General features: G+C 35.6%; 3 protein-coding genes and 1 pseudogene across 10 annotated transcripts; 2 read left to right on the forward strand and 2 right to left on the reverse strand.

The window, feature by feature from the left end:
- The first annotated feature begins 250 nt into the window (after positions 1-250).
- LOC113749878 (maltose excess protein 1-like, chloroplastic) lies at positions 251-8,505 on the forward strand. Of its 5 annotated transcripts, none has more exons than XM_027293751.1 (10): positions 251-561; positions 3,119-3,463; positions 3,634-3,807; positions 3,904-4,194; positions 4,282-4,371; positions 5,654-5,755; positions 5,869-5,987; positions 7,654-7,716; positions 7,793-7,854; positions 8,087-8,505. In XM_027293751.1, the coding sequence occupies exons 2-10, from the start codon at positions 3,218-3,220 to the stop codon at positions 8,167-8,169; spliced, it is 1,230 nt and encodes a 409-aa protein (XP_027149552.1). In that variant the 5' UTR covers positions 251-561; positions 3,119-3,217; the 3' UTR covers positions 8,170-8,505. The 5 variants fall into 5 exon arrangements, with proteins under 5 accessions (XP_027149552.1, XP_027149556.1, XP_027149553.1 ...); XM_027293755.1 differs by having other exon boundaries at positions 3,142-3,463; XM_027293752.1 differs by lacking the exon at positions 251-561 and adding an exon at positions 1,746-1,971.
- Positions 8,506-8,553: 48 nt separating this feature from the next.
- On the reverse strand, positions 8,554-10,036 carry LOC113750798 (annotated as a pseudogene).
- Positions 10,037-10,586: 550 nt separating this feature from the next.
- Positions 10,587-18,208, reverse strand: LOC113748950 (alcohol dehydrogenase 1). Of its 2 annotated transcripts, XM_027292558.1 has the most exons (11): positions 18,119-18,208; positions 14,234-14,237; positions 12,873-13,005; positions 12,337-12,383; positions 11,902-12,227; positions 11,736-11,818; positions 11,569-11,644; positions 11,421-11,482; positions 11,200-11,295; positions 10,946-11,107; positions 10,587-10,810 (listed from the first exon to the last, which is right to left on the reverse strand). In XM_027292558.1, exons 1-11 carry the CDS (start codon positions 18,156-18,158, stop codon positions 10,694-10,696), a joined length of 1,146 nt encoding a protein of 381 aa, XP_027148359.1. In that variant the 5' UTR covers positions 18,159-18,208; the 3' UTR covers positions 10,587-10,693. The 2 variants fall into 2 exon arrangements, with proteins under 2 accessions (XP_027148359.1, XP_027148358.1); XM_027292557.1 differs by lacking the exons at positions 14,234-14,237; positions 18,119-18,208 and having other exon boundaries at positions 12,873-13,031.
- Positions 18,209-20,281: 2,073 nt separating this feature from the next.
- On the forward strand, positions 20,282-25,329 carry LOC113748727. Of its 3 annotated transcripts, none has more exons than XM_027292272.1 (8): positions 20,282-20,554; positions 20,662-20,746; positions 21,813-21,854; positions 22,506-22,674; positions 23,188-23,240; positions 23,360-23,578; positions 24,252-24,298; positions 24,624-25,329. In XM_027292272.1, the coding sequence occupies exons 1-8, from the start codon at positions 20,289-20,291 to the stop codon at positions 24,676-24,678; spliced, it is 936 nt and encodes a 311-aa protein (XP_027148073.1). In that variant the 5' UTR covers positions 20,282-20,288; the 3' UTR covers positions 24,679-25,329. The 3 variants fall into 3 exon arrangements, with proteins under 3 accessions (XP_027148073.1, XP_027148074.1, XP_027148075.1); XM_027292274.1 differs by having other exon boundaries at positions 20,369-20,559; XM_027292273.1 differs by lacking the exon at positions 21,813-21,854.
- Positions 25,330-27,330: the final 2,001 nt, after the last annotated feature.

A 27,330-nucleotide genomic window follows, 5' to 3' on the forward strand; every position in this document is an offset into this window, starting at 1 on the left:
TATTTTCTATTTAAAAAAATATTGGGACAATAAAATATAGTAGGTTCTGGTAGCTACACTTTTTTTTTTTTTATTTGGCAAATTCCCCACCCAACTAAAGAAATAAAATACCTAGAAGACAAAGACCAAGTAAGGCCAAATGACTTTACACCAGTAGAAAATTCCAATTCACTAGACTGCCAGATTGGCCTTCATCTGTCAATGCAGGATGCAGTCTAATCCAGTGGCATGACTGGTATAGTTCACACCCATTTGTATTTTGGTGCTTTGCAGTTTGTATGGAGCAATTGCATCCTCATTTTTCTGAGCATCGAAATCTTTCCTTCTCTTTCTCTTGCAATTGATAACACCCCCCCAAGCACACAAAAAACTGATGAATGAGTTCAGGAAATAGTTCATCTCCTCAGCTTCAAGAATTTTCTGCCACCCCCCATTGTATTCAACTTCATTCCATCATATTCAAAAGCTAAGGACTCCCAACTTCTTCAGTTCATATATCTTCACATTTTCTTTAGAAAAGAAAGCTCCAAACTAATCAAACAGCATCCAGCTCTCTCACAGGTATCTCTTAATTATCTTGGTCATCCATATTACCTATGTTACTAAACCTTTTTGTTTATGCTTGGAGCAATAATGTTCAAATTTTTGTGTACAAATTGCTTATTACTCTAGCTCTGTAATTTCTCCCCATCATGGTAATATACCATTCTTTCCACCCAAATGCATATGAATTGGCACTTGAAAGTAGGAAATGTACAACCCCTAAATGCCAATGTACAACATACGTGTGCAATGGTTGCTTATTACTACATCATATTAAGTGCACTAAATTAATAGCTAGACCCAAAAAATGTACATATGTTATTGTCCTATTGTACTTAGTTCACTGATTAAAATTCTCAAAAATTATCCTTGCATTAAAAATTTCCTAGCACGATGGCTGCCGGCCCCTATGCAAAATTTGCTTTGAAAATTCTTTCCTTTTAGAGTTTGCCTTGTATGTTACATTTTCAAGCAACCTGCTAATTTACACTATTTACACATTGTTTGAGTGAAAATTGTCTCTACAACTGAAGCAAAAAATAATGGCGAAGAAAAACTCAACAAGAATGACCACTAGACCATGATGAATCAAGATCTTTGAACTTCTCAAAAAAAAGAAAAAAAAAAACACTACATATCACACATTTAGAAACAATTGAAGTTTGTTTTTGTTACATGATATGCTTGAAAAAAAAAAGGAAGTTTGTTATGTGATATGGAATAAAAAAATTGAGTACCATTTTAGACGTACATTATAATAGTAAAAATCAATAATTAAAATATGATCGGACTACAAATAAAGTAGAAATTGCTTAGTATTACATCCATTTAATTTAACATTACCTTGTTTATCTTTTAGATAGTGAATAATTACCCTTAAAACTTGTGTGTCCTATTTTACATGCAAAACCAAGAAAATTTTTATGTGGTATTAAATCCAAACTTGTACAATATGTAAATTTGTGAAGATTATGTAGATTTGAGGAAATTATAGGGACTGTTTTCAAAGATGAGGAGACAATTAACTCTATATTCCAATAAAGGATGTTCTATATTCTTGAGTTCGCTTAAGAAAATGAGGGAAAAAATAAAGGATGTTAGGATGGTATTATTGATACTCGAATCCCAAGTTTCAGTTTTTGTTTGTTTCCCTCCTAATTAAGCTCCCAAGTTCACACCGCCATCCACCTCCTGCGGATCACGTTTTGATATCTGAGCTCCTTTAACTCATTACTATTTATTTATGAATGTGATTCTGTGCATTCCATTTCTTCCCATTTCTCACCCTCTCTCTCTCTCGCCGCTCCTGCTGCTTTGAGCTTATTGGTTAGTGTCAAATTTCCTCCTCTCAACTCTCACCACCCTTTTTTCCACACACAAACACACCAAGAAACACTGTCTTCAGTTTTATCGAACTTATTCCTGCAGGTATGTGAACTAATTTAGTGTTGTACTGGTTCTGCTTGAAGGAATGTCAAAAAAACTGTGATTTTAAGTTCCCTTCTTCAAAATTTTACTGGGGTGGGGGTGTTTCTTGATGATAGTTTTGATCTGTATTGATGGTTTAGAGATAGAATTTTTAGAAGGCTGAGCCCTTGTGGGATTATGCAAATTTGTGGCATGGCCATTAAAACTATAGCTAATTCTGCTGGTATTTTGCTGAAATGGTTAGGAATTTGTAGAGCAAATATTGTTGCAGGACTCCAATTGCCGAGGCAATAATATTGATATAAAAGTTTTCAAATTTATGATTCCTTGTAGTTATTGCTGATTTTGGTCTTTGACACCCTTTTTTGGGTGCTTATTTGTTAAGAATATTATCGGATAGGAAATAAGGGATTTAATGTATTTTCTAATGGTTATCGTGTTTGGGATGATTTTAGTGCATTTTTGCAGATGGACTACTTAATTAGATTAAAAAAAAATCTATGGAAGTAAATTAAATTCGGGGTCAGGAATTTGTAACCCTTGATTTGACCCTTGAAGTTGATTGACTACATTTGCGCTACCGCAATTATACATACTGTGTTGCTTTGAGCTCCTATGAACTTGATGCTTGAATGATTACTTAAAATCGTTGATGATAATGCAATATAATATGACATGGAGCTGATGATTCCAAGTTTGTCATTTTCTAGTTAGGTTTGTTTGTTAGTCATTTATTTGTGCTCATCAGTCTTTTTTATTGTTTTATTATGAGTATGTAACAGCAAATTTGTCTAAAACTTCTGATAATTATGTGGAATTGTTAAAAATCTTCATATGAATAAATGGGATAGGTTCCCTCTAACATCGATATTTTCTGGTCTACAAACTTGCCATATACTTCCTGCTTTGGGTAAGGATCATGTATCTTTTTGTTGGTTTTTCAATCTTGTTCTCATGGTTTGTCATTTTGGTTTGACTTTCCTGTTAGTTACATTCAGGCATTATCTCTTGAAAGGAACATCATTTTGACAACCTTTATGACATTGTAACTGCTGGATGTGTATGGTTCTCTTTTTGCTTCCCATGATAGTTGGATCTTTGTGATTTTCTCTTTCTCTGTAAACTGATGCCCTTCTTTGTTACTCAGTGCTGGAGTTGCCCCCTCTGCAGGAAAAATCTTTTCATAGCCCTGAGACACACAACGCATGGGCATAAATTTGTGATTTTTGTGCTTTTGAGTTCGTAAATGGCTGGCTCAGTAGTGCCTGTGAGTAAGGTGCCATCACGTAATTATGGATGTATCAACTATTGCATCTCTGAGTACTGCACCTATCGGTTACAGCCTCTTCAGTTTCAGCGCAAATATCTGCAACAATCATTACATGGCAAACTTAATTTTACAAAACGACTCTTGAATGGCCCATTAATCTGCTGTGACAAGCTTAGGCCAGTAGCAGCACTTGAGTCAAATGCTCCTGACCCCATTCAACAGGTTCTATCGTTTATGATAAATTGCAACAGACAGTACTTTAGTTTCATGGAAATTGTTTTTCAGTCAAAGGAGACAAACATACATCAAAATCTTGTTACAGAGAAAGCAAATGAAGATAGTGTCTTTGTTTCTATTTTTATTCTAATACTTGTAAATGCTGTCAAATAAAGGGATCTGAGAATCTGAGGGGAGGCAAGAACTTTAAAGAATGGAATTCATTAAGTGCAAAGTTTGCTGGAGCTTCAAATATACCATTTTTGTTGTTGCAACTGCCTCAGATTATCCTCAATGCCCGTAACCTCTTAGCGGGGAATAAGACAGCATTATTTGCCGTCCCATGGCTGGTATTACTACATTTCTCGAAAAGTACTTAAGTTCAAATCCTAGTTGTAACTGAAGTAGTTGGAGAGTTATTTTATACATTTTGTATGAAATTGCAGGGGATGTTCACTGGGTTACTTGGGAATTTATCTTTGCTATCATACTTCATAAAGAAAAGGGAGACTGAAGTTGTAGTAGTGCAAACTTTAGGAGTTGTATCCATATATATTGTTATTACGCAGCTTGCTATGGCAGGAGCTATGCCTCTTCCTCACTACATTGTCACTTCAACGGTGGTTTTTTCTGGCTTGATTTTGAATTTTATGAATTACTTTTACTTGCTTAATCCTGGGATCTGGCGTTTATGGGAAGATTTTATTACGATTGCAGGACTATCTGCACTTCCACAGGTGATATTTCTGTCTCAAGCACACACAGATAAAATTCTTGACAAAGGCAAATTATGTTAGGTTTGGCCCTTACCATGAATTTTACAGGTCATGTGGTCAACATTTCTTCCATATGTACCAAATACTGTTCTGCCGGGTCTCTTAGCTTTTGTCATTGCTGTGATGACTGTTCTCATGGTAAGGTTTAAACTACTACTTTACTTATTTCCTTTGTTGTCCTAATAATTGATGCATCCCTGGAGGTTTGAAATGATAAATGTGAAAACCATGAAGGTAACATTGAGAATTGATGCCATAGGAGTCATAAAATGAAACTACAATTTAATTTTACATAGGATGATGGTGTAAATATTCTTCTGATGCGAAGAGATTTTTCTTTTCAAGCCTGGAAGCAATAGGCTTCTTCAAATCTTTTTTATAGTATCTCAAATTTGAGGTTGGTAGTCCATGAAGACATGAAGAATGGGGTGTAATTTTTGGATATTTCTATGTTACCATGTTCGGATTTTCCTGACTTAATTTCTCTGGAAGTTGTTACTTTGACTACCATGGTTTTGTTTATCAACAAGAGTCTCCTAGCTCTTTTAAAGGTATTGATGTTAGAAATACTGGTTGAAACGAGGCGGCATACAGAATTTGTTGGTGTTATTTATAGTTCACAGAAACTTCGGCTTGAATACCAAGAAAAAGATTCTACAGGAGATTTGCTGAAATGACTTTTTTGCAAGCAACTTCCCCTCACCCCTCCCCAAAAAGAAAAAAGATATGAAAAATATTAATGAGAAATGGTATATAGTAGAACATTGGCCTCAGTTTTCAATTCTTCTGTTTGTTCATCGGCTCTGTGAGGCACTATCCTTTTTTATGTAAAAACCACTCATCGGTCATTACAAGTGTGGTTTTAATTTTGTGTGGTGTATATATTCATACCTTTCCAGTTAGTGTTCCATTGTACCGTCAGGATGTAATGCCCTTGTGGAAAACTAACTTAGCATCCTATTATAAATGGCCCAAAATATGAAGCTTATGTTAGTTTAAATACAGTAAATGACATGCTAAGTGTCACATGCAACTTGACCTTTCAGGTCAAATGTTTGTTGCTTTTACAAGAGATTGAGCTTGATTTTCCTATGTCATTGAAAATCATCAAAGGGGTAATGTTTGTGAGAAGTTGAAGCTACTTTTTAATTGCTGGAGTCTGCAAGTGCCAAACAAGTTAATCCTCTTGCACGTGGGAAATTTGTTGGTCTTGTTAAACTCTTTTAATGTGAAACGGCTAGATATCCATATTATTACTCCTCCTCTAGTTGATCGCATATGTTCATTTGTTCTAAGTCTGCTAGTTACATTTAGAAGATCATGGAAAATCTTCATTTATCCAGTCAGTTTTTTTGCTTAATTAGCTGAGATGGAAAATACTCCAGAGCGCATGTAATCATGACAGCAGCTACATTTACAGGCTAGGATGCGCAAACTCTCAGATAGAGGCATCAAATTTGTTGGGTCGATATCTGGGTGGACAGCTACACTTCTTTTTATGTGGATGCCTGTTGCACAAGCGGTAGTTATCTTTTAATTCTATCCACAGAGCAAACGATTATTCTGCTTCAAAAGACATATTCTGAGAGGTTATTGAGGTTGCTTTTTTAATAGGCATGATGGTTTTTTTTTCAGTGGACAAATCTCCGGAATCCTGAAAATATCAGAGGGTTATCATCTGTCTCAATGCTGCTTGCTATGGTTGGCAATGGACTTATGATCCCCCGTGCGCTCTTTATTCGAGATCTAATGTGGTATGATTCTTTTAACTCAAGCTCTCTAAAGCCCTCAGTTCTGTTTTGTTTGCTTTCTAGAGACTGCACGTGCTTACTTAAAAGTTCAAATTTTTATTCTTGATTGGATTGGCTTTTCAGTATAGGTAGTTTGTAAAAATGCTAGAGAACTAAGGAGTGAGTCAGAGAGAGAGAGCAAGAGATGGTGGGAGGAAGACTGAACATTCATTTGGCACAAATCCCACAGTTACATGAAAATCTCTTAAAGTGTCCTTCTATTGGGGACGCTTTTGCACTCCGGATGGTTTGAAGTGCTTGATTGAATTATTTTTGGTGGTATCCCTATGACCATAATTACTATAGTAAATGAAACAAAATGCTTATGAGTGCCTACCATGTAGCCATTAATCCTATGGTTTTTTGTGTCTATAATGAGTAACAATGTAAGCTATTCTAGGTTATATCTTCAAAGTCCAGCAAACTAATTAGGTTTGTGAAACTTTCTAGTTAATGATTATTTGTTGAAAATGTACTCTCGTACTCTTTGTAGAAGACAACTAGCCCAAGACTAAGAACATCTTATTTCCTCTAGAATACAATGCAAACTTATTATCTCATCAACTTTATCATGTTTTTCATGTCGAATACCAAGTTAAGGCTTGTTTTGCTTCTCACGAACTGTAATTCTTTTTAAAACAAGATCCCATCCTCATTAATGTTATTTGGATGACTAAATAAGAATCACCTAGAGTGGCTTATATATGTGCTCCATAGAGGTGTTTTATGTTTGTAAAAGTATCTGTAAAACTTCTATAAGGTCAATGGTATGTTCTGTTATCAACTTGAATATATTTGTTTATCAATAATTATATCACATACATTTCACCTTTGCAACAACTTGGAACTAAAGCACTCCAAAACAAGATGTGTTCAGGAAGTATAAATTATAACTTCAGCTCAGGAACATGCATCTGTTTCTGTAGTTTTAGTCATAAATTCTTTTTTAAAATTGTGTCAGGGCAGAACTAGGTCACAGGTCTGTGAAATCTATCACATGGTACTCTAGTGTCACAACTAGAAAAGAGAAAGGAGCACTCTTGTATAATGTGCATGATCTTGCCATCTTGGGTTTTGCTTGACAGTTTTGATTTTATATGAGAGACATTTGATTACTCGATTCGCAATAGCCTAATAGAGTACAACTGAGTAGCCTTCACCCCAAATGAGCTTCTTGATCTTGTCCTTAGGTAAGTTGTGCGTCTCATTAGGAGAAAAGAGGATGTGGTTTGCTAAAGATATTCTATCATTGGGTTGGATGCTGCTTTGAAGCAAAAGAAAAAGCCCCTCCAGAGTCACTTTTACTTTGAGCATATCCTGTGCCATTTCAAGGGAAAGATTTTTTCATCAATGTGCGGTATTTTGTTTGTTGAATTCCAATAGTGTCATTCTAGTCTGTAGACCATGACAGCATGCGGAATGTGTTCTTGATGGTGCTAAACGTCTTTTATAATTGTATCTGTTTGAAAGCAATCCTCTTTTGTATGATATTAGTTTGTATTTAAGCTTCTGATGTTTTTAGACTTTTGAGTGATTGATTACAATACTATTTTAGTATGTCTTTTTATATTGTTATTGTTTGCTAAATCCTTCCAAATGATTAAATCTTATATTCAAAACACTTCTTCAGGTTCACTGGTTCAAGTTGGGCAAGCGTCTTCTATGGTTGGGGGAACCTTCTATGCCTCTACTAGTATGCTTCTTACCTTTGCAGAAGATTTCTTGGGTTGACGATTTTGTTGTTGCTGAAATTCTTTCTTTTCTTCCAGTTTTCAGTGTATCAGCCGCGAGTTCTTCGGGGCGGCAACAATCGGCCTTGTGGCTTGGATAGGTTGGTCAATTTCTCTGTTTCTGAACTTCTTTTATTACAAAATCTGTAGCATAGCTGAAGTAGTGCTTGAATAATAAGACTATGTCTTGGTAATAACTTTTTAGATTCTTTTTTACCATCATCCTTAGACATTTAGCTTGAATAGGGCTTGATGGTCCTTCAACAAAACAGGGACAGAATATCCTTAAGTTTAACTTGACTGGCCTTCTTTGGTCCTTTTTCTGCGGAACAGGGATGACACTCTGGAAGGACACACAAGTTTATGGATACACTTCCCCCTTGACATCCTTGAAGGAGTTGGTTTTTGGTCATTGAATTTACTGGTCCACTACGTCTGATTTAAATGTTGTTTGTCTGAAATGCACGAGTTATCCAAGACTTCATCAGAGACCGGTAGGAATTGTGAACCAGGCTACTGGCTTCAATAAGAGAATTTCGGTTTAGAAACCCCTTTGTAGGAGTCACTTCTTTACCTTATTCTTGACGATTGGCACTGTCTTGCCTCTAGGTTCTCAACGAGTACAGTACAATTCCTGTATGAATGTACCTCAAATGTTATCTTTGACAAAGCAGATGCAGTATGCTTGGCATGTAACAATAGTTAATAAAATGACAGTGTTAATATTTTTCAATACAATTTTAGATTTAAAAGAATGCAGTTAAGTGTTGCATTATCTCATTATCAAGGGTGATTCCGGACTATGGTTCAGGAATCCGACTAGAATTAGAAGGTCGCACCGGTTGGTTAGGTCTGACGGAGAACCTAAACCATTGCTTTTCCTTGCTGTATCGTAGAAAAGGCTGCATGATTAAGCCAACTAGCATAGCTAAGGAGCTAAGAACCATTACTTTGGAAGATGCTAGGACTAAGACAACACATATTAACATAGTTGGGAGGAATGCATATTAAAAGTGCACAAGTTGTTCCGATAGGCATCTTATAGGACCTAGGTGGAGCAGGATGATCCATCCTCGACTTCACAGAAGCTATAAATTCCAGAATCATCCCAAAACAGTAGAGAAAATTCTCTGCAGCTACAATCTCTTGGAAGCTCAACCATGAGAGCAGAATCACGCATGATGCAGAGATGATAATCCCAGTAACAGCGTGATCTCTTGCTGAAAAAGGCTGGAAGTATCCAATTTCTGCCATCCCCAGTAGTTGGAATGAGTCACTGCTCATCTCAGCAACAAACATCCCCATATTTGACACAGCTGAAGGCCCCTGAATCCAATAATCATTAGCTACATCTGAGAAATAGCCATCTGTCCACTGCCTACGATCAAGTGGAACTGGAGCAGCTCCAGTTGCAGTGAGAAGAGGTATTAAGTAGCTTAGAACAACCAGAATAAGTGCATAGAAAAGAGCCTTGGGGAGTGTTGTACTAGGATTGTCCCATAATTCAAGTTCCAGAAAAGAACATTCAAGTCCAGTCCTCAGTCCACATTGTGCAAGTCCACAGCAAACCATCTAGAAGGCTGCAGTTTTGGAATGCCTACACCTGCCATAACCAAGAAAGGAAGAGGAGAAAGCACCCCCAACACTACAGCAATCCATCCCACAATTGTCAAGTCCCTATAGTTTACATAAGTTAGTGCAACCGTCAAAACCAGCGCAGCTCTCATCCTATGCTTGCCATGTGCTAGAGCTGGGATTCCGGACTTCAAATGGTCTAGGAATATAACTGGATACAGCGCATTGTCTATGATTCCACTGAGCCATTTCATCCACCCTACTTGAAACCTTCAGTAAGCTCCCAATGCTGGTGAAACCCAGATCACAGAGCCTCCATTTTCTGGAAACATGGTGCCCAACTCTACTGTTACTAATGCTTCTGGGACACTCGATATCAGGGGGCAAAGCAGAAAGCCAAGAAGGGCTAATAGAGGACCAGCTGCTCGTACACTGTCCTCAACTCCAAAAGAGCCCCAGAGACCTCATTGAAGACGAGAAAAACAAGAGGTACAATTGATACGTTGGTAAAGATTTCAAGATTTGAGGAAAACCCTTCTCCTAACTTGAATATTCAGCATCATTTTTATCCATTTGATGCCTTTCAGTTAGTTAGCAGTAGATGTTTTAATTAACTTTGTGAAGTTAAGAAGTTTGTTTCTATATAATTTGATGAAAATTGACTTTTGGCTTGAAACTTTTGGTCAGTTTCTTGATTTTTGGTGTCATTTCTATGGAATGCCACGAGTTTGTCTTCCTGAGCTTTGGCAAGTCATGTGGCAATGACCGCTAAACTTCTCTAAGAAAAAGATATAATACTCCACAAAATAATTGGAGATCATTTGACAAATGGTATCTGTTCTAACTTCTGAGTTCTCAGTTCTTGCCTTCTGAAACGGGTCTTGAAAAGTATGAATAATTTAATCACTCCCTCCATCCCAAAACTTTTGCTCATTAGAACAGTAACTTCTTGTAGATTTAATCTACACGTTATATGTAGTTTAAGTGGAATTACAAGGCGCGAGCGGAAGTGTAGACAAGCAACCAGAGAAGAAGAAAGAGACTTCGACTAAAAGTCCATACAAGCTTTAATTTCTTCTCCAAGACACATTTGGAATGGTGCTAAAATCCTTTATTTTGTGGGATATCCTTTCACTTTCGACCTTATAAAGCTATTTTGATCTTTGCAGTTGAACAATGAAATAAAAATTGATCATGTAACGAAGAAGAAATCAATATCATTACTTGTATTGCTAAAGTAATTGAAAAGAGTCTAGCAATGGTATGCACTCAAAACATTCTTTCTAACATCACTACCTCCCGAGACTTCTATTTATTGCCACCATAAAACTTTCAGTCCTCCCAAATCTTTAAGAGGCAAGAGCTCTAAGCTTCCATGCGGATGATGCAGCGGAGACTTTCTCCTCGTAGCATGTAGTCAAATGCCTTGTTAATCTCTGAGAAAGGGACTTCGTGGGTGATGAACTTCTCAAGCTCTAGCTCCTATAAACAGAAGATAACAAGTCAAATACTGAAGAATCTAATATTGCATAGGACAAGTCCAAATAACTTTGGAAAGACATACAAATAAAGGAAAATCAGAGCAACACTTTTGAGAATCTGACAAAAAAATTTTACCTTTTTCATGTATTTTTCTACAACACCTGGAATGTCACTACGGGGCTTATAGTTGCCGAAGAAGGTGCCCTTGAGAGTCCTCTCATTCAGCAGATTCACAGGATGTGTTTTGAATGCATCATCCTTGTTTGGCACACCAACAAGCACAGCTACACCCCAGCCCTGTCAATAAATTGAAGTATGAAATTTCAGTTCTAACTGATTGATACTGTAGGAAAAAAAATCAAAGAAACGATTACTAGGAAGGCCATTACATCATGAACACATTCAAATGCAGAGATCATGGCACTGGCATTTCCAGTGCACTCAACACTTCTGTCCACTCCTCCATCAGTCATTTCAGCGATCACCTGATAAATGCAGAGATCTTAAAAACCATAGAAGTGAAAGGCAAATACATGCAATACAATAGTTGGTTATTTACAAGCCTTGTCGCTCTTATGATATGAGATTTTTTGTCGAAACGTCAACTTGCCTGTTGAACTGGCTTGTCATAATCTTTTGGGTTTACAAACTCGGTAACACCGAACTTCCTTGCTGTTTCAGATATACTTAGCGTCAATAATGGTTCAAAAATTTACCAAGCAGATCCAATCAATGCAAATCAATTTCTTCAATATTACCGTCATTGAATCTATTGGCATTCATGTCAACACCAATGATCCTTGAAGCCCCGGAAATGCGAGCTCCTTCAGCAGCCTGTAGCAGTCATCAAGGCAAAAGGAAAGCTCATTTGTTAAATGTCCATCATCAACAAAAGCAAAGGAGAAGGCTAACATTATCTACTTACAGCAAGGCCTACAGCCCCAAGTCCAAAAATGGCGACTGTTGATCCCTTTGTTGGTTTTGCAACATTTAGAGTTGCACCAAGTCCTGCAGAGAAGAACCACACATCATTTTTACACCATTGTTTGAGAAATTCTATAATGTTGCTAAGAGTCTTAAACTCATCAAACCTGTAGATATCCCACAGCTAAGAACGCAAACTTTATCTAGTGGTGCTTGTGGGTTGATCTTGGCAACACAACCAACATGGACAACAGTATACTCGCTGAAGGTTGAAGTCCCAAGGAAGTGGTATATTGGCTGCCCATTTTTGGAGAACCTTGTCCGGCCATCATGTAACATGGCACCTCTATCGGTATTTATCCTGAGAAGGTCGCACATATTGCTTTCCTCTGACTTACAATGGCGGCAATCCTTGCATTCTCCTGTGAATATAGGAAGAACATGGTCTCCTGGCTGCAAATCCGTCACCCCTTCACCTACACTCTCCACAATTCTGTGTTGAGCCCCAAAGAAAAAAAGGGAAGCAAATTTATGATCTGATTTCTGAAAATCAAATTAATCTACTAATGTTAGGCTTTCAAAAGAGAAATCTAGATGCCTACCCTCCTGCTTCATGACCAAATATCCGAGGGAAGAGTGGTGTTTGACCCTGTATATATGCAACTCACTTATGTCAATTCCAGGATAACAAATCAAAGAAAGATGAAAAGTTATAAATTAGACAACCTGATAGCTCATCCACTGGATACTCGATATTCAAATAATAGACCGTTGGATGGTTTACTTAAAATCTGTAGTTGATATAAGGCAATATCACCAAAACCATAATGGAAACATGGAAGGGGGGAAAAACATGCTTGTGCCGAGAAAATTGGATTACTTTGCCATCAATACAGAAACATCATTCAGTTTAGCCATCTCAATCTCCTTGATATACATGTCTAATTATCTCAAAAAATAATCACCATATGTCCACAAGTGAACTACAGAAATCTGCTTGTATAATCAGATCAAACAGACAAACAAAATATAAGTGCAGAAGTTCTCAGAATCTACTCTTGCAATTTACCTATTATTTTCAAAAGTTAATATGAAACCCCACAAAATCAAAGCATTAATAAAATGAATAGACAGTGACCTTAGCTTCCCAGAAGTAAACATCAGTATGGCAAAGGGAAGTAACTAGAATCCTCAAACGAACTTCCATTTTCTGGGGAGGTGCCACCTCAACTTCTTCCACCACCAACGGCTTTCCCGCCTCCCATGCCACAGTATCAAGGGCAGTAGTTGGGATCTGGTCTACTAAATGCAAAAGTCAAGAACAGCTGCTTATGGAAGTCAAGGACAGCCTGCTAGCAAAAGTAAAAGTCAAGAACAGCTGCTTATGGAAGTCATGGGCAGCAACTGATTATGAGATCTGATCTGCTAGCAAAAGACAAGAACAGCTGCTTATGGGATCTAGTCTACTAATTGCACTAATCAAGGAGAGCTGATTATGGTCTACTATATTAGATGTATATTAGCATATATGTAATTAATACATTAGGGAGGTAGATATTCTGACGGAGGAGAGAAGGTACAGAGTTTTTCTATTTAAATGGAAAAGATGCACAAAAGAGGCATTCGGTCTTTGATCTAGAAAACTTGTCATGGTATCAGAGCCAGTTATTTGAATTTCTCAGCCTTTCCAAACTTTCTGAGTTGTTATCCTTCTTGGGTTGATTATTTTGATCAATCATTTGGTTTCAAGATATCCTTTTGGGTCAATCATATTGTGGTTGGCAGCTTTTCTTGTAATTCAGATCTTTGTTTTTTTTTGAAAGAATGTCTATGGAAAACTCTTTGGGAAAAATACATACGGAATCTTTGTCCATCAAGTTCACTGGAAAAAATTATGCGGCATGGGAATTTCAATTTAGGATGTTTCTAAAAGGCAAAGAGCTTTGGAGTCATATTGACGGGTCTTCTACAGCACCTAGAGATGGAAAGGAAATTAGTCAATGGGAGGCAAAGGATGCTAGAATTATTTCTTGGATTCTAGCATCTATTGAAGCTCATATGGTGAACAATTTACGCTCCTTTAATACAGCAAAGGAGATGTGGGATCATTTGAAGCGTGTATATCATCAAGATAATACAGCAAGAAGATTTCAGCTTGAATTGGAAATTAGTACATGTAGCCAAGGTAATCTCTCTATTGAGCAGTATTATTCTGGATTTCTTAATTTATGGAGTGAATACTCTGGTATAATCTATTCTAAGGTACCAAGCGAAGCCTTAGCCGGTATTCAAGCGGTTCACGAAGATAGTAAGCGTGACCAGTTTCTAATGAAACTGAGGCCTGAATTTGAGGCGATTAGAGCTGGATTGTTAAATAGAAACCCAGTTCCTTCTTTAGACGTATGTCTTGGTGACTTGTTGCGAGAAGAACAGAGAATGGCTACACAAACTATCATAGGTACATCAAAGGAGATATCTGAAGTTGTCAATATTGCCTATGCTGCTCAAGGGAAGAATCGCGGAAAGGGACAAGTACAGTGCTATAGTTGCAAGGAACTTGGGCATATTGCACGCAATTGTGGAAAGAAATTTTGCAATTATTGTAAGCAAACTGGACACATTATCAAGGACTGTCCTACACGCCCTGAGAATCGAAGAGTCCAAGCCTTTCAAGGTGCTGTCCAAGACTCTAACACTATTGGTTCTACATCCACAGCCACAACACTTACTCCAGAAATGGTTCAACAAATGATTCTTTCAGCATTTTCTACTCTTGGACTTCAAGGTCAAGGTAAAATTGTTTCTACTCCTTGGTTAGTTGATTCTGGAGCATCAAATCATATGACTGGTTCATCTGCATCACTACATAATCTACGGCAATATACTGGTACACAAAATATTCAGATTGCTAACGGCAGTAATCTTCCAATTACAGCCATTGGTGATATTGGACCTTCTTTTCGTCATGTATTTGTCTCTCCAGGGTTGTCTACTAGTTTGATTTCTGTTGGTCAGATGGTGGATAATAACTGTGATGTACGGTTCTCTCGTGATGGTTGTCTTGTGCAGGACCAGGTGTCGGGGAAGGTGATCGCGAAGGGGCCTAAAGTGGGCAGACTATTTCCTTTGCAATTTTCAGTTCCAAGTAGTTTGTCTTTGGCTTCTATGGTTGTTGACAATAAAGTTGAAGTATGGCATCAACGATTGGGTCATCCAAATAATGTCATTTTATCTCATTTAATAAAGCATGATTTTCTGGGGAGCAAGGATCAGTGTTTTAATCATAAATTGTCTTTTGATTGTTCTACTTGTAGACTAGGGAAAAGTAAAATATTACCTTTTCCTAGTCATGGTGGTCATGCTAATACAAGTTTTGAGATCATTCATAGTGATGTTTGGGGTATTACTCCTGTTGTTTCACATGCACAATATAAATATTTTGTGACATTCATTGATGACTATAGTCGTTTCACATGGGTATATTTTTTGCGTACTAAAGCTGAAGTATTTGCTGTTTTTAAGAAATTTGTAGCTTATGTAGAAACACAATTTTCTACTTGCATTAAAGTTTTACGCTCTGACAATGGCGGGGAATATATGTCACATGCCTTTCAAGCATTTTTGCAACAGAGAGGTATTTTATCTCAACGATCATGTCCTTATACCCCTCAACAGAATGGGGTGGCTGAACGTAAGCATCGCCATTTGTTGGATATGGTACGAACCTTACTTTTGCAGTCTTCGGTTCCATCTAAATTTTGGGTGGAAGCTTTATCCACTGCAGTTTATTTAATCAATCGTCTACCTTCTCAACAATTGAATTTTGATTCTCCTTATTATCGTCTTTTTGGTGTACATCCTGATTATGGCAATCTACACACATTCGGATGTGTTTGCTTTGTTCACTTACCTCCTCATGAGCGTCACAAACTTACAGCTCAATCTGTAAAATGTGCTTTCATGGGTTATAGTACAACTCATAAAGGATTTTTGTGTTATGATGCTATTGCTAATCATCTACACATTTCTAGAAATGTGATTTTCTTTGAAAATGAGCACTACTTTCCATACCATGGTTCCTCGTCTGAAGGTGTTGTTCTTCCTAACTTTGATGATATTGCTCCACCAGTTGATCGATTTAAACCTGGGATTGTTTATCAGAGACGACAGGCTTCTTCATCACAACCTCTTCTTGACACTAATCCAGTCCTTGCTCCAACCACTCTTCGAAGGTCCCTACGTCTTAGTCGTCCGCCTGATCGGTATGGTTTTTCTGCCACTATAACTGACACTACAGTTCCTACATCCTATTTACAGGCAGCTAAACAAGCATGTTGGGTGAAAGCTATGAATGAGGAACTTCAAGCTCTTCAGGAGAATCATACTTGGGATCTTGTTCCTTGTCCCGATGGTGTTAAACCCATTGGTTGTAAATGGGTATTTTCTGTTAAATTGAGATCTGATGGCTCACTTGAAAGGTATAAGGCACGATTAGTAGCTCTTGGTAATCGGCAAAAGTATGGAGTACATTATGAGGAGACCTTTGCTCCTGTGGCAAAGATGACAACAGTTAGACTTGTTCTAGCTATTGCTGCTTCTACAGGCTGGTCATTGCGACAGATGGATGTAAAGAATGCCTTTTTACATGGCGATCTTCAAGAAGATATTTATATGACTCCACCGTCAGGGTTATTTTTTACATCTTCTTCTGATGTTTGTAAGCTAAAACGTTCACTCTATGGCTTAAAACAAGCTCCACGGGCTTGGTTTGATAAGTTCCGTTCTACCCTTATTAGCTTCTCATTTGTTCAGAGCCAGTATGACTCCTCTTTGTTTCTTCGCAAGACTGATAAGGGACTGGTTTTACTTCTGGTTTATGTTGATGATATTGTTATCACAGGAAATGACTCTGCATTAATCTCTCAACTTCAAGAGCATCTTCAACGTTCTTTTCATATGAAAGATTTAGGTCCTCTACAATATTTTTTGGGCCTAGAAGTGCACTCTACCTCAGCTGGTATTTTCTTACATCAACATAAATACATCCAGGAATTAATTGCTTTGGCAGGTCTTCAAGATGGTCGGTCTGTTGATACTCCCTTGGAAGTAAATGTTAAATATCGCCGTGATGAGGGTGATTTTCTCTCAGATCCCTCTCTCTATCGGCAATTGGTGGGAAGTCTTAACTATTTAACTATTACTCGGCCTGATATTTCATTTGCTGTTCAACAAGTTAGTCAATTTATGCAGACGCCTAGGCATCTCCATCTAGCTGCTGTTCGTCGCATTATTCGCTATTTACTAGGCACTTCCTCTCGTGGTCTTTTCTTCTCCAAAAATTCTCCTATTCATTTGGTAGCCTATAGCGACGCTGACTGGGCAGGGTGTTCAGATACTAGACGATCAATTACTGGTTGGTGCATGTTTCTTGGAAATTCTCTTATTTCTTGGAAAAGCAAAAAGCAAGATAGGGTGTCTAAATCCTCTACTGAGTCAGAGTATCGTGCTATGTCCTCTGGATGTTCTGAGATCATTTGGCTTCGAGGCCTCTTAGGTGAGCTTGGGTTTCCCCAACTTGCACCTACTCCCCTTCATGCCGATAATACTAGCGCTATTCACATTGCTGCTAATCCTGTATTCCATGAGCGTACAAAACATATTGAAGTTGATTGTCACTCTATCCGTGAAGCATATGATGATCATGTTATTTCTCTTCCTCATATTACCACTGATCTCCAAACTGCTGATATATTTACTAAAGCTCTCTCCCGTCATAGACACAATTTTCTGGTTGACAAATTGATGCTTTTTGATCCACCAGCATCAATTTGAGGGGGGATATCAAGGGCAGTAGTTGGGATCTGGTCTACTAAATGCAAAAGTCAAGAACAGCTGCTTATGGAAGTCAAGGACAGCCTGCTAGCAAAAGTAAAAGTCAAGAACAGCTGCTTATGGAAGTCATGGGCAGCAACTGATTATGAGATCTGATCTGCTAGAGACAAGAACAGCTGCTTATGGGATCTAGTCTACTAATTGCACTAATCAAGGAGAGCTGATTATGGTCTACTATATTAGATGTATATTAGCATATATGTAATTAATACATTAGGGAGGTAGATATTCTGACGGAGGAGAGAAGGTACAGAGTTTTTCTATTTAAATGGAAAAGATGCACAAAAGAGGCATTCGGTCTTTGATCTAGAAAACTTGTCACACAGCAGCTACAGTAATATTCATCACAATTACCAAACATCCATAAACGCTGTGTAAAAAGAAGAATCTCTAACACCATAATACATCAAAATCAAGGAAAAATGACTAGAACCCACATCCACATTAATCAATGCTAGTTAAGGAAAAAAACACAAGATACAAATATGGTACCTTTGCATCGAATAACTTGACCTGCAGTACTGTTAGACATTGTTGTGCCTAAAATGATTGTGATCAATGACCGGAATCTCTGATTATAAGGTGAGATTAATTCTAGTGCAATTATGCATGCATTATACAGAGATGCTTGGGGTGCATATGTAGGATTTGTCCACCGCCAAATGTGGAACTAAAGTACCAGAAACGCCACTATTCTTTGATTACCCTCTTGCACGGTGGAAAGACACGCACCTAAGTCCAATGTACTAGATTGTCTTTTCGTGGCTTAGTTCTTTAACTAATTTTTCAGTACTAATAGCAGCCTTCTATTTTGCATGGTAATTTGCCATGTGTCCTTCCAGCAAATGCCCTCCATTTAAAAAAAAAAAAAAAATCTCAATCGCAAGGTTAATATGGTAAAAAAATTTTAGCCACAACAATTTGAGAGGGTATAGGTGTAAAAAGGTTAGGAGTTAAAGTTTGAGAAACAAGAAATTAGTCATAATAGGAAAAGATTATTTGCTTGGTACTGAAGTCGCTTGATCAGCAAGAAGGTTTTCTTGCAAATGTTCGTGATTTTGGTTTACTGTTTCCTAATTCATTCATAGACTGATTTGTGCAACAAGAATTAACCAAAAAAAAAAAGGATGTTAATACTTGATAAAACTAGAGATGGCTTTAACCTCAAGAAAAAGAAAAGGACGATAAGGGTATTGTTAAGAGCTTCGATAAACTTCCCATCTATTATTTAAGACTGCTAATTAAGGAACATTAGATCCAAGAGCTGTTAAATCTTTTCATTATTTTTTGGGTGTTAAAACTCAATAAGAAACTTGGATATTGTACAATATGAACAACAAGGCATTCAATCAGTGAAGAAAAAATTTCTAACTCAAACATCCTCTCTTCTAGTTTGATTTTGTCTCCCTCACGAAATATTTAATATGATGATTTGTTCTACAAAATGTTTAAGATGCACATCACTCTATCTTCTTCTTTTTCTTTTCCCCCTCTCTCTTAGGATATTTTGTTCTTCAAAATATGTCGCCTACAAAGTCATTCAGTTGCATATCTGATTTTTCTTCTTCCCAATTTTATTATTTTTTTCCCTTTGGATCAATGAAGAAATTCAAAGAACTATTCTGTTTGTGACCTGTAATAAACCACACACATGCAAATTCCTACATTTCAATTTCGCTGAGAACTGGTTTGGTTGGTTCTTAAAGGCTGCATTTCCTATTTGGATACCAAAATTATTCCAAATAATATTTTGCTCGCATCACAAACACATTTCCCAACCTACCTTTTTATATTCCCAATCACCTTTTTATCTCAAATACATTATATCACAAAAAGTGCTACAGTTAGGGGTGGGCGCGGGTCGGGTACCCGCCCCATTCACCATTTGGCTGACCCAACCCGCACCTTGCGGGTCAGCCATTTTCTGACCCTTACCCGCCCCGCATATCAGCGGGTACCCTATAACGGATACCGGCTGAGATAGGGTCGGATCAGTGGGTACTCGCCCCGCCCCGTTTATCATTTATTTTTTTTAAAAAAAATGATTTATACCAATTTAATTTTATATTTTACACATTCATCTAAGATTTAATAATTTTTTTTTCTAAAAAAAGGTTTCCCACCAAGAAACAAGCATATAAAGAGAATATAAGATAAATGAAAAAAATTAAAAGAATTCAAAATCAATAAAAGTTTGAAATAAGTAACACAATTTTTAATATATATGTTCCACATTAATTAAACTTTTTTCTATAAAATATAAGATCATGGCCTTTACAAATGAATATTGTAAATAAACTATAGTCTCTCATATTTGTAATGCAATTTGTTCAATAAAATTACTTATTTAGTTCTAACTTATTATTTTATAGTGTGTGTATAAAAATAAAAATAAAAAATATATATATGCGGGGCGGATCGGGTATCCGCGGGTTTTTAATTATGTGACCCTAACCCGCCCCGCATCTTAGCGGATACCCGACCCTATTTTGACCCGATCAAATAATAAAAATCGGATATTCTAATTTTCGAATCGGATCGGATAGGATATGACGGGTTTTCGGGTTAGCGGATAATTTTGCCCACCCCTAACTACAGTAATTATTTCAAATAATATTTCAAATAATACACTGTCCAAAACAAACCCACTATTTGTACGCCAATGGAATCCCAGACCCCTCCTCTTTCTTCTGCTTCAAATGAACAAACCACAAAAGAAGAACTCAGCATTCAATTTCAAACCCCAAAATCTTCTTCTTCGTCTCCTTTTTCTGCAGTAGTAAATATTAGGCTATGGAGGCCAGCAGCGCAGCGAAACCTTAGAAACCAATGGTCGAAGTTGGCTTCTTTATGGCAAGATTGGCAGTCTTGCTCGTCCGCTACTCGCTCTCAAGCCACTACTCTTGTCAACTCCTATCTCTCCCAGAAGTACGGTAAAAAGCCAGCATTTATTAATGTTCTTAACAATATACAGAAAATCTTTTATTAAACCTAGTGTTTTATCTAAAATGGGGATTGTTTTTTTGGTTTTACAGGTATATGGATGCGATGGATTTGGGAATTTTGAGTGGCATGCTAAGTATTCGGAAAAAAGCCTCTTCGAAGTTGTTTAAGCAACAAGTTAGTGTGTTTGCTAAAAACTTGGTTTCTTTTCTTTTAAACAGCTTTTATTGAAAATAGTGATTGAGATAGAGCCTTTGGGTGCTTTTGTGAAGAACTAACTTACGAGAAATTAGGTTTGGTTTTCGCAAATTTGTGCTTGTTTAGATGAAATGGTCTAGGCAATGGTTATAGTAGTATCTGTAGAGTGCTGTTATAGGAAATTATGTGTGATCTGGTGTACAGTTATCAATTAAGGCTATGTTTGGTTTGTTTATGGGAATTGGATTTGCATTGAATTTGATGTACTGTTAGTAATGTGACTTGAGTAATTCAGTCTAATTTCAATTCTCATGTGGAACCAAAACGCACAGAAGGCTTCATTCAAAATTTGACATTTTATGCTTTGTATATGGGTTTGAAGGAACAGAGTTGATGGTAAGAAATTTTTGCACTTACCAGGATTGCTTTGTTAATTTATCACTCTCTCTAAACTTGTATGTGGTGACCTCAACTGTAGCTATGTGTGATGTTGTTGATAAATGTGTAAATATCAAGCACTATTGGATCAAGCGTTTTGTGAGCTTGAGTATATTTGCATTTCCACATATTCATTGATTGTTCATTAGGTTCTTTTCATGCCAGGCTTTGATAGGATTTGGCAGGGTCAATGCCAGAAAAACATACAATTCCTTAAAACTGTTGTGTTTGGCTGTTGGGTTTGTTATGGTACATCAGTATCATACCTTGCAAAGAATTATTGGAGGAAATAGAGAAGAGAACCTGCTTTTCTATTTTTTTTAATTGATATTTGGTTTATTCACAAAATTTACATGTTTATTTGTTCTTATACTTTTCTTTTCCGGTTTTCATGTTGAAAGGTACATAAATGTGAATAGCTTTTGGTATCCATGAGAACTTGTCCTTCAGTCTCCAATATTGGAAGCTAATCTAATGTGAAATGGGCTTAGTAAAAATATACTATCTTCCATATTAATGCGAATATAAATCTTTGTAATACTACAATGCTTAGTAAATGCTTATCAGTTTCTTTTTCCCTGCCTGCTGCCCTGCCCTTTCTTTGTAGGAGATTCAGCATAATAAACTCTTGGCATCATACAAAGATATGGTACGCATACTTAATACTGATTGGTTTTATGCAAAATGTTTTTTTTCTTTTATTGACTTCATCTGCTTTTATAGTTTCTGCTTAGTCAATTAGCAAAATGCATTGCCCTATGTCTGCAAATGAACTCCTTTAGTACTATGGGCCTTGCACAACTTCAGCAATTATAATTATGTGGGAGGATTTGCATGATTTGCTTTCTTGGGAACAAGATAGATTGCATACAGCTTTCCAGAATTTCAAGTGACTTACTGTGACTTCTCCATGTTTCAAGATCAACACCCCACTTATGAAGATTAATCTACTTTATCAGTCTTGAAATTTTCAGTTTATTAGGTCTCAGGGATAGAAGATTTTCTATTTTAAAATGTTTTTGACTTGTCTTCTTCATCTTATTCTCGTCTTTGTGCAATTACTAACCTATCTTCATTTTTGTACATTGTAATGTTTATTAATCACTGCCAGATGTTTGAAAAGCATTAAATAAATGAATGCACAGTTTTGCAGTAATACTGATCTCTTTAATGTGTGGATGCTTGAGAACAAGGGCAACAACTCTCTTTTACTTCTCTCTCTGTACCAACTTTATTATGTCCTTTTTTGGGTGCTTTAGTGGTTTATGTGGAAGTAAATTGGCAAGCTCTATCATAACAGGTAGGCGTTGTAACTCAGATGGTGAACACATCTAGATCTATGAGGTGCTATCTGAAAGGAACAACCAATAGCCCCTTGGCTCAGTTTTCTCTCTCTTCTGAAAATGAGAATGATACTGGTGATGGTGGGGGAGCCCCAGTCTTCACGTTTTGGCCAATCTCTCTTTTTGGTATGTCTACTGCATATGCCAATGAAGAATTGCTTCTTTCTAGTATATTGATTCTTGATTGTCCATCAGAGCAATAGATCTATTCTTCTCTTCATTGTGGTGCAAAAAAATCTATGAAATACAGCATTTGAGAAAAATTATTAAAACTTATCTGGTTATTTATATGTACGATGAACAACAACTGCTAACATGATTGCAAGTGTACCTGGGCTAAAGGCATGGGACATGTAAATTTCCTTTTGTGGATGTCAAATTTTTTTGCTTTTCTTTTTTTCAACAAGTTTCTTTCTAATGTTGTCGAAACAGTTAAAATGTAGATTTCTGAGTTGTATAACATATGTTTCTGATTTTTAGTCTTGTATCTTTTTTACCTGCTTTTGCAAAGATGTGAAGGTGTGATGCTGTTCAGAGCTTGCCTATTTGTCATTCTTGCAAAATTTTTACCAACTTATCATGGTCTCACTCTATTAATTGATGTCTTTATGATAATTAGCTTTTATTTTTCTTCTTCAGAAAAAGTAGCACAGGACCTTGTTCAGATATTTGTATCAGAGCTAAACTTGAAGGTGAAGTATGGAGGTGGCTGGCTTTCAACAAGCTTTTCTTGGTTTGTAATTCATGCTTCTAATTTGTGTTACTGATCTTATGCTTATTCTTCTTGAATTATATATATATATATACACAGAGGTTGCTTGTCATGGAGCTGCTTTCCTTGGGTGATGAAAGAATTCCAGATCTCAGTAGCTTGTGTTGGTCAGATGAACTTTATCCAGGAGAATTTGATGATCTGCATACATGTTCCTTGTATTCACATGGAGCTAGCAAGCCAGTTCTTCCAAGCCTTGGGAAAGGCGAAGTTGAATCTTTTCAACGTAGGCATCAACAAGACCGGAATGTTTTACAGGTATATGAATAGTATTTACTTTTCTAATGTCAAAGTGTCTATACACATCTCAAAACAATTTATTTGTAGTGGTTTGCCTATGTGCAATATGCACTTAATTTGTTTGCATTACACTGGGATCACTTGTTTCAAAGCAGATTGGTTACAATTACCTTAGCAAGACAGTAATTTGACATCTCAACCACTGTTTATAATGATGTGTTCTGCCAAATATATGGTCATTTGACATTTTTCTTTGAAGCTGCCTAGAGATATGATGTTACAATGTTTGATTTCTTGTCATCTGGCTCCCCAAATCCATGGTGTTGAGATTATAGCAGAAATGGATGCATATTATTAAAACTTAACTGATTAGCGAGTGGAAATCCTGAAATTGTGATGCTTTTAAAGATGGAATTAAAGACCTTCAAACTTGAGTTACTAAAAATTAGGAAATCAGGCTCTTTGCAAATGTGACTTTTCTGATCAGGATAATCATGAAGGAATGTACATTGAGGCAGAATCTTTGTTAAGCTGACTAATCAAATAAGATAGATGAAGGAATGAAGTTTACTTATTGCACTACTTATCAGTTATGAAAAAGAAAAAATTGAACATTATGATTTACTTGTCCGTCGAATTCATTATCACTTATCTCTCTCTCACACATGTAAATTGATCACCTTTCTTGCAGATTTATTTAACTACTTTGATTGCTGAGGTCAACGTAGAGAGAAGCAGGTAGATAATCTGAGGTCGTGAGTCTATTTTCTTAAAGTTAATAGCAGCTAGAATATATCCTACTCTTGAGGATCAAGAGTCACAGATTAATAAAAGGCTTGTGGGAGTCCATTCAAAAAATTGCAGAAATTATTATGCCCAATGAATGTCTTCAAAACTCACCTTAATGGGGAAGGTAAGGTGGGGGCCATTGCTTGATTAGAATGTTAAGCCATCAAAACTGAGATAATGCCAAAAGTTCCCATAATTGAGATATAAGAACTCATAGAACAATTTAACATTATGGCATTGCTTTAGTGCAGTAATTTCATTCATTTGTATACAGGGTGGATGAAATATTTGCTAGCACAGGAGCTGAAATGCACGTGACTCTTTCTTGAAGTTGTGGTGCTGGAGTTAATGCAAAAGGGAGGGCATGCTTCTAAATGTCCACAGCAATACTACCAGGTTCCTTCATGACAGCAAGTCAACCTTCGATACTTGGAAAGCCTTGGGAAGATCGAAAATGTAGATTTCTCAGTACTCAATTGATAGCAAGATTGACATGCTCTGATTTCAAGCTCAGTAGACATCTCCAAGACATTGTGACCAAATGAGAACAAATGATGAAGATATAGAAATCTGAGCGTTTTTTCACTTGCACTTGGCATGACTAGAGATTGGGCTGTCTTTTGAAATCAAAATTTTGCGTTGGGCTCAACATGGTTAAGGTGTCTGAATAGCCATTCTTTCATTTCAACAAAGGGATTTGATGCCTTCTGCCTGCAATATCTCAGTTGTTTTGACTTCTTTTTGCTTCTCACGCAAAAAGATTGAGGTTTGTTCCTTAAAGAAAAGGAGGTAGATTAGCTCCTTATTACTTGAGCCCTTTCTTCCCAGTTGTAATGAGTAGTCTATTTATCGGGGGTATCAACCTCCTGGTATGCTCAAGTATGGTAAGAAAACTGGTAGTGAATTCCCAGATGTTTGTGTTGATCTGAAGTCTGACAGGAATGGCAATTAATTTAGAGATGCAGGATCATGCTTGTTGCTTTGATTTGTGTCCATATTGGCGAATATTTAGAGCTGACTGTAAGGACAATCAAAAAATGGTTTGCTTAGCGGATGAAATCCCAAGTTACAGCAGGGTTTTACTAAGACGAGATAATAAGGAAAAGATTGGCAACCAATATATGTATTGATAGAGGATATTTTATTGCCTAAACAAAACAATTTTCAACAGTTATAGGGTTGCTACTTAAAAACTCCAGAGGCAAAGTGAAGTCAATTGTGCCTAACTGCTTCTGTACATCAAGCATGCGAACCTCCAGAGTTGGAGGAGTAATATAATAAGCTAATTTTCTTCTAAAACTTGTCATAGGCAGCTCTCTCTCTGTCGGTTTTTACAGCCACCCGTCGTTATATTACAATATCCACCAATCAAATTCAGTTAGCAGTTCTTTCTGTTGGTCTCTACATACATGAAAAATATCACGAGGAATGTAGTCAATAAATGGAAAAGAAATGCAACCCAATCAAAAAAAAGGGCCCGTAATTTGGAGGTATTCCAAGTGTTTATTAGCCCTGCATCATGATCTTCTTAACTTGTCTAATATTTTCTCTAGTTAAGGTGGCGTTTGGTTCGCACATCGGAATCGGATTCGGAATCGGAATCGGATATCCTGGGTTTGGAATGAGGTCATTCATTCCAATACATTTGTTTGGTTCAAGTACCTGGAATGTGTATCATTACTATAGTTAATATTTGGTTCGTCGACTATTTCGGAATAGAATATAATAAATATATTATAAACCACATCGTAAATGATAGTTATTGGCTCTTTGTAAATGGGATATAAGAAATTTTCACTAATTAAATATATTAGTATAAATGTATTAATAAATTTAGTCTAACTAATTAATAATTTCTATTAGTAAACATGTATAATTATTAGTATAATTGATAATATTAATTATATTACATAAATTAATATATATTATATAATACATATAACTAATAATAATATTATTATAAGTTTGTAACTAATTAAATTAAATATTATAAATATAATTAAATATAAATATAAATATATAATTATAATTATATAATATATACTAATATTAATTATACTAATATTTTATATAAATATACTATATATTACATATTAAATATAGTTATTATTATATATTATTATATTTAAAATAATAATTATATAACTTATTAATATTACATACATGTATATATTATAATTATATGCACATATAATATACATTTATAAATATACATATATATATATTATAAATATATTATTATATAATATTAATAAATTTATAATATATATTATATAGGTATAATTATATTTAACTAAATAATTAAAATATATAATTATATAATATAATAATATCATTATTATAAGTTTGTAACTAATTAAATTAAATATTATATATATAATTAATTATAATTATACAAATGTTATAATATAAATATATAATTATAATTATATAATATATAAATATTAATTGTACTAATATTTTATATAAATATAATAATATTAAAATTAGATATAGTTATTATTATATATTATTATATTTAAAATAATAAATATAATTATATAATTATATAATTTATTAATATTATATACATGTATATATTATAATTATATGCACATATAATATACATTTATAAATATACATATATTATAAATATATTATTATATAATATTAATAAATTTATAATATATATTTTATATAAATATAATTATATTTAACTAAATAATTATAATATATATTTATATAATATACTAATATTATAATTATAATATTATAATTATAATATTATAATTATAATATTATAATTATAATATATTATATATATGTATATATTATAATATAAATATATAAATATTATATTATTATGCCACATTATTATCTTTTTCTCATCATCAGAAGGCGGAAGACAGGTGATATGCTTTGCTATATTGGGCTTTTAACTGTAATGTCATACAACCCTATGTTCTTGTAGTCCAAACTAAGTGTTGATCAAATCCAATCTG

The sequence above is a fragment of the Coffea eugenioides genome, chromosome 10, assembly GCF_003713205.1.
Source record: "Coffea eugenioides isolate CCC68of chromosome 10, Ceug_1.0, whole genome shotgun sequence".
NCBI classification, from domain to species: domain Eukaryota; kingdom Viridiplantae; phylum Streptophyta; class Magnoliopsida; order Gentianales; family Rubiaceae; genus Coffea; species Coffea eugenioides.

Coding starts and splice junctions, on each gene's coding strand:
- LOC113749878 (XM_027293751.1), top strand. CDS start 3,218: ATGGCTGGCTCAGTAGTGCCTGTGAGTAAGGTGCCATCACGTAATTAT. Junction 4,195..4,281: donor GACTATCTGCACTTCCACAG/GTGATATTTCTG, acceptor TGAATTTTACAG/GTCATGTGGTCAACATTTCT. Junction 7,717..7,792: donor AACCTTCTATGCCTCTACTA/GTATGCTTCTTA, acceptor CTTTTCTTCCAG/TTTTCAGTGTATCAGCCGCG.
- LOC113748950 (XM_027292558.1), bottom strand. CDS start 18,158: ATGTCTAACAGTACTGCAGGTCAAGTTATTCGATGCAAAG. Junction 11,645..11,735: donor TTGGGGCTGTAGGCCTTGCT/GTAAGTAGATAA, acceptor TGACTGCTACAG/GCTGCTGAAGGAGCTCGCAT. Junction 10,811..10,945: donor TAGAAAAATACATGAAAAAG/GTAAAATTTTTT, acceptor TTCTGTTTATAG/GAGCTAGAGCTTGAGAAGTT.
- LOC113748727 (XM_027292272.1), top strand. CDS start 20,289: ATGGAATCCCAGACCCCTCCTCTTTCTTCTGCTTCAAATGAACAAACC. Junction 20,747..21,812: donor CGAAGTTGTTTAAGCAACAA/GTTAGTGTGTTT, acceptor CTTTCTTTGTAG/GAGATTCAGCATAATAAACT. Junction 23,579..24,251: donor AAGACCGGAATGTTTTACAG/GTATATGAATAG, acceptor CCTTTCTTGCAG/ATTTATTTAACTACTTTGAT.